The sequence below is a fragment of the Pipra filicauda genome, unplaced genomic scaffold (genome assembly GCF_003945595.2).
Source record: "Pipra filicauda isolate LSUMZ 115617 unplaced genomic scaffold, ASM394559v2 scaffold356_size1356884_pilon, whole genome shotgun sequence".
NCBI lineage: Eukaryota > Metazoa > Chordata > Aves > Passeriformes > Pipridae > Pipra > Pipra filicauda.
In genome coordinates, this window is record NW_024104483.1 from 531,886 (window position 1) to 549,988 (window position 18,103).

The 18,103-nt window shown below is 42.3% G+C and overlaps 1 protein-coding gene across 1 annotated transcript in view; it reads left to right on the forward strand.

Moving 5' to 3' along the window:
• The first annotated feature begins 4,087 nt into the window (after window positions 1-4,087).
• The window catches only part of RAMP3 (receptor activity modifying protein 3), a 41,933-nt gene continuing 27,917 nt past the window's right edge, over window positions 4,088-18,103 (forward strand). Inside the window, exon 1 of the mRNA XM_027731304.2 lies at window positions 4,088-4,305. Coding sequence (XP_027587105.1) covers window positions 4,254-4,305 — 52 coding nt within the window. The 5' untranslated portion in view covers window positions 4,088-4,253. The remainder of the gene's footprint in view (window positions 4,306-18,103) is intronic.

Sequence of the window (18,103 nt, forward strand, 5' to 3'; positions counted from 1 at the left end):
AGTTATTTCTTAGAGACACAACTATGTATGGGAGACAGTCTGTATATTCCTTGCTGGCATTTTCCAAATTGCTCAGCCAGCCTGTCATGAAAAACTAAATTCATTTTGGAATAAAAAGTCAAGGCCTCTAGAACATAACTGACAGTGAAGTGTTTAAAAACTCATAAATTAGTTTTGGCTTTATTTAGTCTAGAAGGAATAGAGCATTGTGTGCATTTTGCTAATGTTTACATTTAAAATGAAGGCATGATTTGTTTCCAATCCCTGGGCCAAATTACAAAGGTTTTCTGTTACACCAAAGCTTTGGCTGGTGTGGAAAAAGAATAGCTGTGCACAACAGGAAGAGAAGATTATGACGTGCATGACATATAGTCACCAGTGGCCTTGGGATACTCTTTTGGTATGAGAACAACAGATAGGAATCAGCAAGACATCCCAGTTCCTACAGATTCTTGCTTGGGTCCTTTAATGAGAGCCTTTTGCACTGCTGGCTCTAAAACAAGGGGAAGGCATCTTGGTGGAGGACCCTTGGCTGGGGTGCTTCCCTCAAGAGAGAGGGAAGATGGTGTTTGCCATCATCCCATAAAATCTGTCTGGTTTCCCTTGATGTGCTTCGTGACACTTGTGGAATAATTTTGATTAGTTGTAGGTACTGGTGTTGATGGTGCAGGATATAGAAGTACCTTGATTTTTTTTTTTTTAATGAAGACAATTTGCTGTACTAGAAACCAGTATGGAAACAAAGTAATTGAATATTCTGCTTGCTTCAAACAAAACCCACATGCTGTGCTCCTGGGAAGGCTGTCATGTCATGGCTAGGTATGTAAAATAAAATGGTCTTAGAGGTGATAAATACTTACAGCTTGGCACCTCTGAAATAGAGTGCACTTTGGCACATGTGCACACTGCTTAGATGCTTTGCTCTGAACATGGAAACCCTGCTGAAATCACAGAGCACATTCACACATGGCTTAAAAAATTAAATTTTAGAAGGCTGGCAAGATATTCGTGAGCTTCCCTGTCTGCTCTTATGTAAAAAAGCCCAAGGTCTTTACATACAAAAATGTCCTTTTTTCTCTGCCTTCAATTCAGGTAATACAAACATAAAGGGTTTCAGCTCATCAAATTTGACTGATTTTACATCAATTTGCCTGTTATGTGCAGTCAATATACCACACTGTGGCCTTTGAATCACAGGAAGAAGCTATTTTTTAACTATGGTTTTGAGGTTTTTTAGCATGTTTTTACACTTCTTATATTGAAGGTAAAAAGACAGGAATTATTTTAATGACCTGCAGATCCCCCTCCTCCCCCCCCCCCCTTTTTTTTTTTTCTGGAGCAGGAAAGACATACTCCTAGGAGCACTGAATGGGAAAGATGACCTACTTTAGCTTAAAACTGCAGATGAACTGAACCTACTTTTTCAAACCTAAGTCCAGCAAGCAATCCCATTAAAACATCATCTTAAAACCTTAATGTACCTTTTCTACAAAATTGCTGTACTAGGAAGAGATGAAGAAAACTTTCCATCCAACACTGGGCAGTCTCTCCATGCAGGCAAGCAGCTGCTCTCTTTGGGCCAACACTTGAGGTGACAAGGAAAGGCAATGTTGCTTTCCATAGTGTCATCTTTGTTTTTTTCCTAATTTATTTTATTATTTTTTTATTTTTTAGTTTCTGTTGGATCAGTTTAACCTCTGGAGCAGAAAACTTTATCGTCTTATCTTGCACCACCCTGAACACCGTAGCACTTGCACTAATACCTTTCCTGGATGGCTTGACTTCTTCCACCTCTTCTCACCTCACACTCCTCATGAACCTTCCCATACTGAAACAACTACAAACATGTCTATTGCTATATTTTCTTTTAGTCAGTGGCTAATTAGCAGATTTAAGCATTTCAGAACAATTTCTGAAGCAATGTGATTGCAGCAGTGTCTTCAGGGTACCTGAAAAGGAGTTAGTGTGATCTCTGGAGGTCATATGTCTGGAAATTACAGCAGACCATGGTTTTGAGGTCACTGTTAGTGTGTGTTGTTTAGGGATGGGATTCAGAGTTTTGTACAGCAAATGGCATTTACAACATCACTTATTTGAAAGTGAATTGGATTTCTGCTTCTGGTGTAGCTCCATGATGTTACCAAGGCAGATTTGCAGAACAAAAAGGTTCATGATCATTCTGAAGTGCATCTATTTGAATTACTTCAATGGTAGGGAGTAGGGAGGAGTGGGCACCAACTCCTGTTGAGTTTTGAACCACGTTGCTGACAGTTCTAATGCTGTGAGAGTTTTGTTCAAATACACCTGTGAATCAGACTGCTCACTGTAGACCACTTTGCTGAAGATATCATCTAGCATAGTTGGCTTGTCATCCAATGCAACATGCTGAATTAGGCCACTTACCTATAAATTTATAGGTAAGTTTATAAATAAAATTTATAGTTAAGTGGACTAATTTAAAAAGCACCTTCAAACTACGTGCTGCAAGCACAAAATGGGAAGTGGTTGTGGAATCTTGAGCTGGAAAAAGTAACATTCCCTTTTAAAATTTGCCAGTTTCTCATCTGAAACAGGTGAAGAAAATGAATACGAAAGATACAGAAGAAAACTGTCAACATCATCTCCACGTGTGTTACAAAAAAAAATTGCCTGTATGCTGTATGCTGCATAATGTACCGTAAATATTTTAATGTATAATAATGTGTATAAAGCACAATACATGCTAACCCTCCTGAAGATCAGTCTAAATTATTGAAAATACTAATTGTAACTTTAGATTTGCCAGTAAAAGAATTTATGACAGAAATGAAAATCTTACTGTTAGGAAAGATGCTATAGATGGTATAACAAGACTATGGTGTATGTACCTTCATGCTTGTCACTTTCCTGGAGTTCCTTCTGGCAGGGGCAGCTTGCAAACACTCCTTACAAAGCAGAAATGGCAATCCCTTTGCTGAAGGATGATCTCCCTGAGCTATGGTTTATTTATGGTATTTTACAAGATTTGCTTCCAGCTAAGCGGAAAAAGTAGCACACAGATGATAGGAGGTTCATTCTAACTAACACACTTGTAGTTTCCAAAGTTTTCCATTTCCTTCAGCCTAGATAACAGCATAAATCAGACAAAGGTTGTGTATTGAATAGTTTGTTTATGAAGGCACATGCAATGCATAATTCTGACCTGGGTGTTTGGAAACACTGTGCTATTCAAGCATACAAAGTCAATGGGAACAACCTGACTGATACATAAAAATACCCTCTGTTCTTGTGTATGGCTTGAAAATCTCTTTTGAAATTTGAAGTTTTATGGTACATTTGACCTTTAATAATGGCAGTGACTTAATGTTCTACTGAAAGGCAGTTACTGGTGGAGCGTCCATGTACCTAGAAAAACACTCTGGCTCTTTATTACTGAGTAATACAATTATTTTTAGCTAAGAAAAGCCTTCTTTAGCAGCCTCTCAGTCTGGTGTTTCTTGATGGAGATGTTAATTGCCTAGAGAGAGAGCTCCAGGAATACAGACTTTAAAAATTGATGAAAATCAGGAGCCAAACCATTCTCTGATAAGAGCCATGCAAAGATGAAATGGCAATAAAAAAACACATTAAACATCTTCTTAGAGCTCCAAGCTGCTCTGTGTGGAGTCAGGCCATCTCGCTGCCCACGTTCAGCTGTAAATATTGAGCATGCTAACATGTCAGTGCCGTGCAAGCCAAACTGAAAGGGCTGCAGGTGGACTAACACAGGTGTCCTTTCAGCCCCTCATGCCTTCACCCCCACCGCCAGGATGTTGTAACAGGAGGGGAGAGGCTGCTGTGGCTCCCACGGCAGGAAGTGAGGAGTCACTGAGCCCCTTGGACACTTAGGACCAGAACCTCTCCCGTGCGGGGTAGGTGCCTGCCCCTCAAACACCCATCCAGACCGGTGGATTGGGAGCGGCATCCTTGCCGTGGCTTTTGGAGGAGCTGGAGGCACGGCCCTCCCTGTGTGCATGCATACGCAAACACAACACTCACACGTGCACACTCTCCAGCCTCCCGCGCCCCGCCCGGCCGCCGGGTCCGCCCCCCCGGCGCTGGGAGCACCCGGAGGCGGGGGAGCTGCTCCCCTCCGCCCCTGCTCCCGCCCGAGGCTGGACGCCGAGGCATGAAGAGGAGCCTCCTCGGTGAAGGAGCTGAGGTGGGCTTGGTCCCTGCGCGGCTGCGGACCGGCCGCCCCATGCGGGCTCTGTCCCTCGCGGCCCCTCGCCGGGATGGAGGCGCAGGGCAGCCGCCGGCGGCAGCTTCCCGTCCTGCTGCTGTGGGGTGAGTGGCTGGGGCGACTGGACGAGGGGAGCTCGCCGCTACCGCGCCGGGACACCGGTGGCTGCCGCCCCGGGACCGGCCGAGCATCGTCGAGTGTGCGCGGCCCCGGCGGGCGGTGGTTTCTGCCGGGGCGCGGGGCTGAAGTTCGGGAGAGGTGTGAGCGCCCCCACTATTGCTAGAGCATCCCTTTGGGAGGGAGGTTTTCTCCGGGAGTCCCTTGCCCGTGGGTCAGGATTCTGCGAGTACTGCTTTCCCTCCGGGGCTCTCCAACCACCCCGAGCAGAGCGGCGGCTTCGCGGCGGGAGCGTTTCGGCAGCGCCGGTCGGGCGGCGGGGCCGGTGAGCGGCGTCAGGGCCCCCGGTCCCCTCCAGCATCGCACTGACGGCAGCCTCCCATCGCCGAGAGGAGCTCCCAAACACGACACAGGGCGCTCAGGCCCCAAGAAAAACGGTCTCACAAACTTCTAGCGTTAGTCGGGTTTTCAGATCCCACATGGGTTTTGGGGAAGTGCGTTTGGCCTTTGAGGAACGTTTTCTGCTGCAGACAGAGGGGCTGATTCCTGTTAGAGTAATTGAGTTACAAGCAGGCAGTTATTAATCAGAGATCTTTCACTTAGGGTAGCTCTGCTGCTAGAAGAACTCTCTTATTGTTCCTTGACACATAGCTTGTTTTGGGGTTCTCAGATTTAATGTGTTGCAGTCAGGTCAAAAGTTCCAGGGAGAAGTAAGTTCTGATCTTCTTCACTCAACAGAATACCCAGAGATGTAGTTAATTCTCTGTGAGTCACACTTAAGGGAGAAGAAAGTCAGGTTTTGTAGCTTTAGAAGGTGTATCTGAGGACTTTTTGACTTTGTTTGCTGCTTTATGCCACTTCCAAAGTACACAGGTGGTAAACACTGGACATCTTTCTATGAAAAGATGTCCAAATAAATGGATAATTTTATCAACAGTATTCAGTAGCATCATCTTTACCTGATCTTTCAAAAGGACCACATGTCAAATACATGATTCTCTGTGGCTTAAGGATTGCCTAAATCTTACCTTAGTTGCTCATAGTTTGTTATTTCCCAGCTGTAAAGGAATAAAAAGGTGGCCAACATCTGTCTTGACATGGGAAAGATTTATGTGATCTTGAATTTAGGGAACCAGGCAGTTTTTGTATGCGGACACATCTTGATGTTACTGTGACTTTTGGAAAACAAAATTGCTCACCGGAGATTTATTTTCAGAGATTGAGTGGAGTGAGGGGCAGTGTCCCTGTGGCTCAGGGCATTTTTCACCAGAGAGGCAAAGGTAAATCAATTGTGTTAGGCATTTTTGACTGTGCTAGTTCCTTTCACAAAAAAAAAAAAAAAAAAAAAAAAAAAAAAAAAGATTTTAAGGATATCTGTTAACTGATAATGCATTGCTTTTGCCTGAAATTGAAAAGGGTAGATATAATCAAGAATTAATGAAATGAGACTGATTTCCTAGTAGGAAAAGCCCTCTAAGTTCTATGATGTGAAATTGAGTTTTTTAATAAGGAAAGCCTTAAGTGGTAGAAAACTAAATTTCTTCCTTGAGTAATACAAACACACATTTAATATCAGTTATTTTGGAAGAATTTTTACTTTAATTGAATGGCCATTCCTAATGGCTTCTTTTGACTAGCAAGAGACCCGTGACCTCTCTCATTAAGGTAAAACTCTTGCCAGGATTCCTCAGTGTTAGCTCACTGACTGCAGTGGGAAGTCCATCTGGGTGGGGACCAGGACTGTACTTCTGTAGCCTCAGACCACTGCTTTCTCTATCTTTCTGCCTAGGACTCTTGACACATTATCGTTATGTAGAACCATCTGTTGTGTTGTCCTTCCTTAGCAAGGATGACAAAAAAGGCAATGTGTTCACTCGGTGATTATAAGAGAAGTTGGATTTGCTGTGTGTGGTGAGTATCCGTGTGGAGGGTAAAGAATGCATGAACTGAGGCACCTGGTACACAGGCATGTGGTCGGTTCTGTTTTCCATATGAAGTGCTGATAGCATCCCGAATTGGGGCAAGGTGCAGAGCTGGAAATGCCAGCTGTCAGGTGAAATCCTCTACTTTGCTTAGCAGATTTGTAGATAGAAGACACTTACTAACTGTGGAATCTAAGCACCTCAGAAATAGTGATGTATTTACCATCATACCAGAGTCTCTTATTCTACTTCTGTGTATGGGAACTGAGTCAAGGAGCAACTTAAGGGCTTGACCAAGACTTTTAACAGATGAAGTGGCTTTTTTACACAAGTCATTGTTTTGGCATCTCTGTCCAAATGTTTACTCCTTCATTCTTTATGCAACGCCTGCATTTCAGTAGTCCTATTTGTATTTGAATTGAAAGATGCTACTAGAGTAAAACTGGGTGTTTTTTAAAATTCCAGATTAATCTTTCTCAGTATATGTATATAAACCCATATCAAGAGAGATGGTGTGATTCTTATCTGGAGCAGTTTTCCAATGCAGATTTCAAAGACTGTCTGTAGATTTTTGCATTTTATAATCCTGTTTTCACAGTGTTAAACAGGTCAGGGGTGAGCAACTGGACAGTTGGAAACCTGGAAACAGAGCCTGGTCCCAGTTATGTTTTTGCTTTTTATTTTAAAGACTATACCTCACCCTGCAAACAATAATGAAAAAGCTGTGTGCTAAAGTCCAGATTCTGAGCTGCCCTCGTGTACAACATAGCATCTGTAACTCCTGGAGAGTTTGGATTCCAATGAGGGAAAAAATCAAACAGGAAACAATTTTAGTGGGTTAAAGTTTGAAAACCAAATCAAGGGGTTTTTTTTCATTATTTTCTTATGAATATATCATGCTGTTCTGCAGCTGCAAAGGGTGGAACAAAGAAAGGGAATACTGTCATAGGAGTTCTGAATTTAATAGACCCAGGCGAGTGTGCATGTAGAACAAATAAACCTTTGCAAAGAAGTACATCTGATTCTGAGACAGACCACAGAGTTCTAACAAAAACACTTCTCTAAAATATAATGCCTCAATTTCTAAAAACATGATTTTCAACACTAGGCAAGCAGGAAGACAGGCAGCAGACCACACCAGCATCCATCCTGAAAGCAAAGCATCTAGTGTAAATGCAACCTCTGTTACAACTTGCTGTTGGATCCAGACATTTTTCCCACCATCCTTCACCCTGTTTGTGTCTCCTGATTCTTTTATTTGGCAAGGTGTTGCCCTTTTCCTGAGGTCTGCACTTACAACAGGAGATAGGTTCATACCACCTGCTCTTGACAGGGTGAACGGCAGGATTTCCTGATTTCAGTTGTCTCTGTGATGGTAAGTGAACTGCAAGTGGTAGCGCTGAGGATCAAATGCCATCTCCAGATGTCTTGGTCTGAGACCCCAGGAGAAATGACACTCCATGTTTGAAGGTAATTCCAGGTTGAAAGTGTGGAGGAAGAAGAGAGACTTTTTGAATCTGATTTACACCAACGAGATCTAATTCTTGCTCTTAACTTAGTAGAGATCTCCCTACTTACATAGTAGTTAAGGTTTTAAATAGCTTTGGTGTCAGGGCTTTGCTTTTAGGTTTATTTTAGTCAAACTGGTGATGCAAATCATCAGAGGCCGTTAAGATAGAAGTCTGCAAGGTAGACAGGTACTGCTATAGGGGCAGATACACACATACTACATGATTTTAAGGAAATAGTTTTGAGCATGATTTGGTTCCCTCAAGGAGAACTATGGCAGATTTTGTCAACTGAATTGTGTTTAAACATTGCAGCACCAGCAGTTTTTGTATGGTTTGTGGTTCAGTTTCCCCCACCTCTGTACTGATAACAGAGATGATTCATGGCTTGAATTGGAGACAAATGAGTCAAATTTCAGTTTTCCTTACCAAGGAAAAAAATGCAGCGAGTGGTCTCTTACAAAACACTACTTGCTACCATCTGTTTTGGCTATTGAAATTAGTGCTTGAGAAACACATATGAAGAAAGCAAACTGTGGTCTCCTAGGGCTCGCGGAGAGATTAATTTTCACAAACATAATGAAACGTGTTTTAATTCACACCTTTTTAGTTTAGTGAAAGCTGTTGCATGAACCGTTTTATTTCAGAATAAAATTGTAGAAGTGTATTATTGTGTGTTTTGTGAAAACAGCCTGTGCTTTTTTCTAAAATAAGAGTCTCTTCACAACCAGTCTTGCATTGAGATAAACTGGAAACCATAAACAGAAAAAAAGACATTTTTTTAATGTGACTGTGTATTTAGAACAATCTAAAAGCTGCTTGAAGAACCCTTGAGTCATTTGTGGGAATGATATGTGGGTATGAGGAAAGAAAGGAGTAGCAAAGTGGAATAGGAGAAAGCTGCCTATTCAGAAGTTTTTAGGCTTAATTTCCCTTCATATGTTGGCTTTCCTGAAACCAGTCTGAAACGAGGAGACGGCTTTGTTCCTCGCTAAAAACCTTAAAAGAAAATGCAATTGCACTGTTAGATGGTTTGAAGGTTAGAGACAATCCCAGCCTTGTCTTTGGAGCAGCTTGACATGATCTACCTATTTTCTTGAACAAGCGGCATATCTGCATAACAGCTGGTGGCCTCAATTTATCTCCAGGAATACAGAACTTTGCCTGTATGTAGCCAGATTGATGGCCTTCTGTAGGTGGGGTGTTCCACCTATGCTCTGAGCCAGGGAGACTCTCATCTGAAGAGGACAATGTGATAGACATTGCTGGGGCCCTAGCCCAGCTCCAGGTTGCAAAAGCACGTCTTGATTGTGTTTAACTAGATTAAGCTGAGTAAGCAAAGGATTATGCAGAAGCATCAGGCCTGCAATAAAGCATGTGTCTTACTTTCACACCCTAATAAAATGTGACTAATTTGCCCTTATTTTGTAGAGCATTATCTGGAAAAAAAAATTTCTGTGTGCAGTGTGAGAATAAATACTGTAATTCATGTTGGCCAGTAATGACTGTCACTTCTTGCAGGAATTTAGTTTTGTTTCCAAATGTCACAAGTGACAGATTTCTTTTGCATCCCTTTGCGTACAGAGAGATTGATCCTAGAGAGTCTAATCGTTATCAAATATTATTGCATTGTTGTTGTCTCAAAATACACAGTTTAAGATTTGACAGGGTGTGAAGCCTTTGATCTGTGTGGCCTTCCTGCCTTTAGCAGAAGGGAAAAGAGGTTTCATATCCACAGGGTATTGGGAAGAGATGGGGGGATACTGGGGCAGTAAATGGCACCTTATAGAAGTTCAGGTGCTCATCAAAAGGACACAAAGCTTCTGAGTCTTAAGCACTTGAACTTTAGCTTTGGTCTGTACTCTTCTCTTTTGCTCACCTTCTATGCACTGGAGACTGTCGTCAGGGCTGTGAGGAAGATGTCCTCTTGATGTGGAGGTGTGAAGGCCACGCAGGTCTTTGCAGTTGGTCTCATCACCTGAAGAGACTTGGCTGTCTCTGTGATACCCAGACACATATTCTGTAGCTTTGGAGTGGAGGTAGCCCTTTGCTATATCGGCCTTCGCATCAGGGCTTTGCTGTCTGGTAGTCACATGGGGCTGTGGAACAGATTTCTTCTTCATGTTTGTTTTTGACAAGTGGCTACAAATGTAATGCTGTCCTTTATCACCTCTTTGAGTTCTTTAGCTGTTCCTGTTTTACTCCTCAAGGGTCTCCCTGTACCAAGAACATGTACAATTTAATAGTAAAAGAGGTTTCTTTAAATTTACTTAGCAATGGGTGTTTTAATCTTTCAATGATAGAGCATTAAGCATATGTGTCCAGGTGAAACGGGAAAAATAAATTTGTTCTGGCTTTCAGTGAGATGCTCCAAGCATGTATTTCTGCAGAGTCATCAATTGTCATTCAGTATGTGGGGAATCTCCTCTATTTTATTTTTAGAAAAACAGATAAATATGTAGTTTTTTACAAGCTAAATACTTCAGGCTAACTCAAAATCAGAACTTACTGTATGATATTAAAAAATATTGTAAATCTCTTATTTTTGACCCATGGAGCTAGACTAGATTTGCATTCAAGGAAACTAACTTTGCCATTAGTAAATGTGGATGCTGAACATATTTCCAGAGGTATGTTCAGGGTTGAATTTCCTGCCGTGGAACACTTAGTGATGCACAATGAAGTAATGTTAGTGTTGCTGGAATAACCATCGGTCCAGTTTCTGTTTAACTGGCTCCAGTGCAGACTAGAAGCAGCAAAAAAGACAAATGCAAAGGAAAGGTCAAAGGAAAATTAAGCTCCTCAAAATATTTGTGTTTTCTTTCTGCATTTTAAGGTTTTTGGAAAGAATTGTTAGTACTCTTTTTTGGGATTTAATTATTTTAAAAAATGGGGAGGGTGATCTCTGTCTGTGTGGTAATGTGACATTTTATACCTGCTGTTTACTGTGAGTTTTAGTTAAAGTAGTTTCTAACTCCTCTTTGTCTTATATTTTTGGTGGAGCAGTACAGAACAGGTGGAATGTGCATTGCAACACCATAAGGATGCTTGATCTTATACTGCTCATGCTATTGCATGCTGATTATGCCTGAGCAGTATTTAGGTTTTTTTCTCCCAACTACTTCATATTTTATCATGCAACTAATTATATATAAAAAAAAACTTGTCAAAGAAATAAAAGTGTTGGTAGGAACAATCTCACATAAACGCGCCCTATAGGAAATGGGGGATTCTTCATCCCTTGCATTCCCAAAATCTGCACTGGAAATGTTTATGAAGAATATCTGTCTTTTGAGTAGACATTATTGGCTTGGTACAGAAATTATTGTAAGACTTTTACCTTATGCTAGAAAAGATCTGGATGATGTGAGGTATTCCTTCTGGCCTCAGAGTATACCACTCCACAGCTGTATAAATAAATTAAGCTGTTTATAAGTTCATGAGTAAAAGAATGGTTGACACATTTGCAAAACTACAGGGAGGGGAATACTCATTCTTATCTACTACTCCCCTTTCTACTTATTTCTTGCATGACTCCAGAATCCTGAGCAGGATTTTACTCGGGCTTTAGGAGAAAAAGTTCGCCCCAATATGAGAGCAAAGTCATGGAAAATTTCAGCCCAAGAATGTTTCTGAGACTGTGAAAGCAGGGAGATTTAGGTAAACTGTTTTGCAATTTCACTGATAGTGTTAGAGCTAAACAAACCCCAATGTTCTATCGATCAATAGAGAGTAACCAATATTGTTCAGTCGAACCCCACACTGGCCAAGTCCAAGCCTGTCAGTGATGGTGGTAGCACCTCTGGGATTGCACAGTTAAGATGGGGGAAAACTTGCTGCACAACAGCAGGTGTAAGAGAGGAGGAACATGTGAGAGAAACAACTCTGGTCAGTGAAGAAGGAGGGAAAGGTGGTGCTTCAGGTGCTGGAGCTGAGATTCCTGTTCAGCCCATGGTGAAGACCATGGTGAGGCAGCTGTGACCCTGAAGCCCATAGAGGGTCCCACACCGAAACATATGGATGCCCAAAGGAGGTTGTGACCCCATGGGAAGTTCACACTGAAACAGGCTCCTGGCAGGACTTAAAACCTTGTGGAAAGACACACATTGGAGCAGTTTGTGAAGAACTGCAGCCCATGGGAAGGACTCACGTTGGAGAAGTTTGTGGAGAACTCTGTCATGGGAGGGACTCCATGCTGGAGCAGGGGCAGAGTGTAAGAAGTCCTCCCTCTGAGGAGAAAGGAGTGACAGAGCCAATGTGATGAACTGACTGCAGCCGCCATTCCCCATCCTCCTGCACTGCTTGGGGAGGAGGAAGATAGAAAAGTTGGGAGTGAAGTTGAGTGTGGGAAGAAGCGAGAAATAGGGGGAAGGTGTTCCAAGATTCGGTTTTATTCTTCATTACCATACTCTGATTTTAATGGGCAGTAAATTAAATTAATTTTGCCAGGTTGAGTCTGTTTTGCTCATGGTGGTAGTTATTAAGTGATTTCTCCCTGTCCTTATCATGCCCCATGAGCCTTTTGCCATATTCTCTCTCCCCCTGCCAGCTGAGGAGGGGAGTGATAGAGCTTCTTGATGGGTACCTTGATGGTCAGCCATCCCAGAGCTCAAAAATGTGCAGATCTGAAGATCTTAGGAGCCTACTCTTCAGGGTTGATCATCTTCACTGTTTCAGCCTGGTGGCACAAATAGTGATAAATGATTTCTTCACACCCTAGCAATTCTCTTAGCTTAGGAAGAAATAAAGAGTAGCATTTTTCTGTACAGTGTTAGCTGTTTCTGGTTTTCCATACTCGTTAGCTGGCATATTCCTAGCGCATCTTAAGTTTTGCATGTATGTGTAAGCACTACTCAACTGCTGTTGCTGAAATGTCTTTTGGTCTTGGGCTGGTTAAGAAAACATCGTACTTTTAAAATTTTTCTTAGTATAATGCTGAAATGAAAGAAAAACAGGATAGAAATTAGTAATGATTATAAAGAAAACTTGGAATTTAAAAGTTTTACTGCCTTGTTACAGTAACAATGATATACATAAAGTAAGTTTTTTATGGAGTCATTGCTTCTAATACTTTGTTTCCATTACACAGGACTAGTTGCAATCAACTTTCAGTACGGTGTTAACACATGAAGGTAGTAGATGGGGGAGAGAAGAAAGAAGTTTAAATCTTTCACTCTCATAACACCTCTCTCCTTTAGTGACACATGCCGTTTGAAAAACAAATCAAAAGAACTCTGTTAAAAAACATGAAATGAAAGTAAATACAAAAAGTGCAAACTGAGGAGCACTGGGTTCTGCATGAGCAGCCAGATGTACCCTGCCTTGTTGGCTGGGCGGTGTGCCTTGGAGGCAGATACCTGGGAATTTGTGCTTCTCTGATGTTCAGTTCTGGTCCTCAGATCCACTGAGAGGAATGATTTACTGCAGTAGCTTGACCTAAGTAATTTCCTGTACCAGAATCTGCTGCTTTGTAGTTTCCTATGTGGATATACATCCAGAAGAAATTGTGGTGTGCAGGGATCATGGTGCCGTGCTGTGCTGGCAAGGATCTGTTTCAGTGTTTATTCATTGGAGGAAGGATGCTATTGTGAAGAACTGCTCACATCTGCTCTGACCAGGTACATACATAGAAGTATAGATAGACATGCGAAGCTCTGAAGTTTTGTCAGTGGTTTATTGCTCTTGTTCTTCATGACAACATGTCATTTAAAATAATCTGTGATCATGTAGGTGAGTATCCAGAGCTCTGGAGCCCTGATAGTCATGCTGGGCTACTGAAGAAAAACAACCCAGATATGAATGGTCAAGCCAACTTTTTACTTCATGGTAGGCATAGAATTCACAGAAAACATGACTTCACTGCAATTATGTTGATGTGATGCTTTTACATAATATTGTAACAGCATTAGGAGTCTGCGAGAGCACTACATGCATCAGCAAGAGAAGATGGATGTTCAGGGTGGGGATTTTTGTTGTCTGGTCAGAAAAAGAAAAAAAAACATTTTCCCAGGCCTTCTATAATGGTAATGTCTTGATTTAAATGTTCTGCTTGTCAAGGGAAGAAGGAACTTTTAATGTCTTCAAGTATCCCATGGTTTTAAAGACTTCCTCAGGAGGGAGTGTGCAGTGACCCTTGTCTGTGAAACATTTATGGGTCATTTCCCCTTCTCAAGGTTATTAAAAAAAAAGAATTGCTTGACTTCGTTTTCAGACTACTCCACAGAAGCAAACTGGAGTCCTTACTGACCTTGAGAGACTAGTGTTTTACACACTTTCACAGGTGGTTAGGTATGGAGTAAAGTCAGTATTGTGCTGACCTTATGTTTCCTTATTATAGGAAAACCTTATGTCACATCACTTTTTTTTTTTTGTGTGTCTTTTCCTGCCTTTTCGACTAATGACAGGCAGTTGAGTTACAATAACAAGCAGCCATTAGATCAAATATGTGCTTCCAGGTGATCAGTGGTACAGTGTCAGACTGAGGTCCTGGATGCAGGTGGCCAACTTCAAGGGCCGACACACTTCTGATGTGGTCTGGGGTGTGTGTGTCTCTCAACAGTAATTGCAAGCTATCTCACCTTTGGGGGGAAATGAATCTGAACTATGCTACCTCATTAGTTGATGTACCTTTCCCATAAATTGCACAGCTGACACAATGCACAATTATCTTCTGGGCAGAGAGATCATGTTCTTCACTTGCTTTGGTAATGTTTTCTGAGAGAAAGAGGTAGTGGTGAAACAGAGGTCATGGCACCAGACTGCTGCTGGCTCACACTGTAGATAAGAGTGATACTGGTTCCTGCTTGTGACCTTAGACAGATTTCCTACTAGTTCTGTCATTGTTTCCATAGTTCATGTAAAATGGAGACCTCAGTAGTGATACCTCACAAGGCTATAATAAATCTGAAGAAGTACAGATGTTTCAGGAGTGAAAAAAAGGAACTTTCAGTTGCTAGGTGTGTTTATCTGTAATCATAAATTATGAAGAGCTGTGATCTGGTTGTTTTAGACATTATACGTTTATGTGGCAACTACAGTACACCAAGACTCAGAAGATCAGGTCTTGCAGGCAGAAGTTAGATGAAAACAAGGAGTACAAAGCCTTTGGAAGGCCTGTACATTGTAAATAACAGTCTTTGGCCTTATGTTCTGGGTAACAAACACACAAGTGAATTCAGTGAATTTGAGTTTGTTAGGAAAGCTGTTGTGCTTTGTCTCTGCTGACTGTAGGCATCTTCCAACGCATGTAGTCCTCTGGAACTCTCTTTCAGACGCCTTAAATCATAGAATTGTAGACTATCCTGAGTTGGAAGGCACCCACAAGGATCTTCGAAGTCCAGCTCCTGACTCTGCACGGGACATCCGCAAGAATCACACCGTGTGGCTGAGGGTGTTGTCCAATTACTTCTTGAATTCAGACAGGCTTGGTGCAGTGACTGCTTCCCTGGGGAGCTTGTTCCAGTGCCCAGCCACCCTGTGGGTAAAGAACCTTTTTCTAATATTCAACCTAAATCTCCCCTGACACAGCTTCATGCCATTCCCTCGGGTCCTGTCACTGGCCACCAGAGATAAGAGGTTGGTTCCTGCCCCTACACTTCCCCACATGAAGAAGTTGTAGACCATAATGTGGTCTCCCCTCAGTCTTCTCCAGGCTGAACAAGCCAAGTGGTCTCAGCAGCTCATCATATGGCTCTCCCTCTACACCCTACACTGTCAGCAAAACCTTTGACACCATTTCCCATGGCATTCTCCTGGAAAAGCTGGCAGCCCACAACTTGGACGGATGCACTCTTTGCTGGGTTAAGAACTTGCTGGATGGCTGGGTCCAGAGAGTGGTGGTGAATGGTGCTGCATCCAGTTGGTGTCTGGTCACTAGTGGTGTCCCCCAGGGATTAGTATTGGGTCCAGTCCTATTCAATATCTTTATTAACGATCTGGATGAGGGGATTGAGTCTGGACTCAGTAAATTTGCAGATGACACCAAGTTGGGTGCAGGTGTCAGTCTGGGGTAGGGCAAGAGGGCTCCGCAGAAGGACCTGGACAGACTGGTCCGGTGGGCCAAGTCCAATGGTTTGAGGTTCAACAAGGCCAAGTGCTGGATCCTCCACTTTGGCCACAACAACCCCATGCAGCACTTCAGGCTTGGGACAGAGTGGTTGGAAAGTGGCCCAGCGGAGAAGGACCTGTGGGTGCTGGTTGACAGCTACTGAAGATGATCCAGCAGTGTGCCCAGGTGGCCAAGAAGGCCAATGGCATCCTGGTTTGAATTAGAAATAGTATGACCAGCAGGACCAGGGATACGATTCTCCCCCTGTACTCGGCACTGGTTAGGCTGCACCTCAAGTACTGTGTCCAGTTCTGGGCCCCTCACTTCAAGAAAGACATTGAGGTGCTGGAGCAGGTCCAGAGAAGGACAATGTTGCTGGTGAAGGGTTTAGAGAGTAAGTCATATGAGGAGTGGCTGAGGGAGCTGAGGCTGTTTAGCCTGGAGAAGAGGAGGCTCAGGGGTGACCTTATCACTACTTGAAATAAGGTTGTAACCAGGTGAGGATCTGCCTCTTTTCTCTGGCGAGTAGGGACAGGATGAGTGGATATAGTCTTAAGCTGTGCCAGAGGAGGTTCAGGATGGACATTAGGAAGAGTTTCTTCACAGAAAGGGTGGTTAGACGTTGGAATGAACTGCCCAGGGAGATGGTGGAGTCACCGTCCCTGGAGGTGTTTAAGGAAAGACTGGATGTGGCACTTAGTGTGTTGTTGTGTGTTTAGTAGACAAGGTGATGTTTGGTCGTAGGTTTGACTCGATGTTCTCAGAGGTCTTTTCTTCTAATCTAATCCATTCTGTGATCTTTGTAGCCCTCCTATGGATGCTCTCTAAGAGCTTTGTTTTTCTTATGTTGCGGCGCTCAAAACTGCACACAGTTGTGAGGTGAGGCCACACCAGCACAGAGCAGAGAAGGACAATCACCTTCTTCGACTGGCTGGTGATGCTGTGCTTGCTGCTGAATGTCATCTTTAAACAGTTTCTAATGCTGTGGATTTCTTTCTAGTCTAGACACAAAGGTACTCCTCTTACTCCTCTTCAGTTTTACTCCCTGGAAGGATGAATCTCTAGTCTAGGATCACATTTGTGTATACCACTTCTGTAAAAGTGTGAAGAGAGTTTACTTAAAGCTATTAATTCTGCTGTTGGAATATTTAGTTGATCCACTGTCTAAAAGTCAGTGGCTGTATTTTATATTTCAGCTACACAGTGCTTCATCAAAAACATAGCAGGACAGAAAAGAGTTGAAAACATTGTTACATTTCAGTCTGAGTCACACAACTTCTAGTACAATACAGATCTTAATGTACAGCTAAGTAATCCCCTCCACAAGTCTGTTGTTGAACTGGTATAGTTAATTATATTATTTATTTAATAAATTAATATCTCTTAATAGATAAATTAAAATATTTATCTATTAATAAATATTATTTCAAACACTTGTCATATGTTTATTTAAGTAAGACGTACTTGTTTCAAACAAAGTAGCAGAAAACCTATCCAACACTTCTTGAAGTAGACGTAGACTGTTCAGAAATTGTGGAACAATATTAATATGCTACCAGCAGTTATTTAAGAACTTCAGAAAGCAATATAATGGACAATAATTTGTATTACTGCTCTGAAAAAATCGCTGTTGAAGCATAAGTTCAGAGTAATGGTCACATTTCTTTGCAGTCACTGGAAACCTGGGGAATTCTGAACTAACATGGGTCTGAACAGTTGATGCCCTCAGTAATTCCCTGTTGATTTGCACTAATGGAATGAAAAAGGTTAAGCTGCTTTCTTTCATGCTTTTCTTGCTCTGCAGGAAGAAGACTCTAGTGTCCAAAATGGTTAACTGTCTGAAATTACCTTTACAATTCAAAAGCAATAATGTCGTGCCTCAAACTGCCATAAAATACAGCATTGAACTGCACTTTTAGTTTTGGATGTTACATTTCCGTGGCTATATATGCATATTCTGTGCAGTTGACACAAGGGGATAAAAAGAATATTAAAAAGGATTCAGCATCAAAGGAGGAGGTAATGCAAAGCCGAGTTCTGTGTTATGCTAGCTCTCTAGCTAACTTCTTGGATGTAGGAACAGATCAATGCACCCTGCCAGCAGGATTACCTTGCTTCTGCCACTCCATGTGGTGAGGCATGTTTTTTCCTGGGTGAATTTTGAACGCAAGTGTAACACTTCTCTCAAGTACTGTATTTATTGCAAGCTTCTGTTTATTCCCAGCATCCTTCCTTTGTGTTGAGTTCCTGTCATTGCCTGTCTCTGTGAACTTCAGTTGCCTCATTTCCTTGGCTGCTTTCACACTGT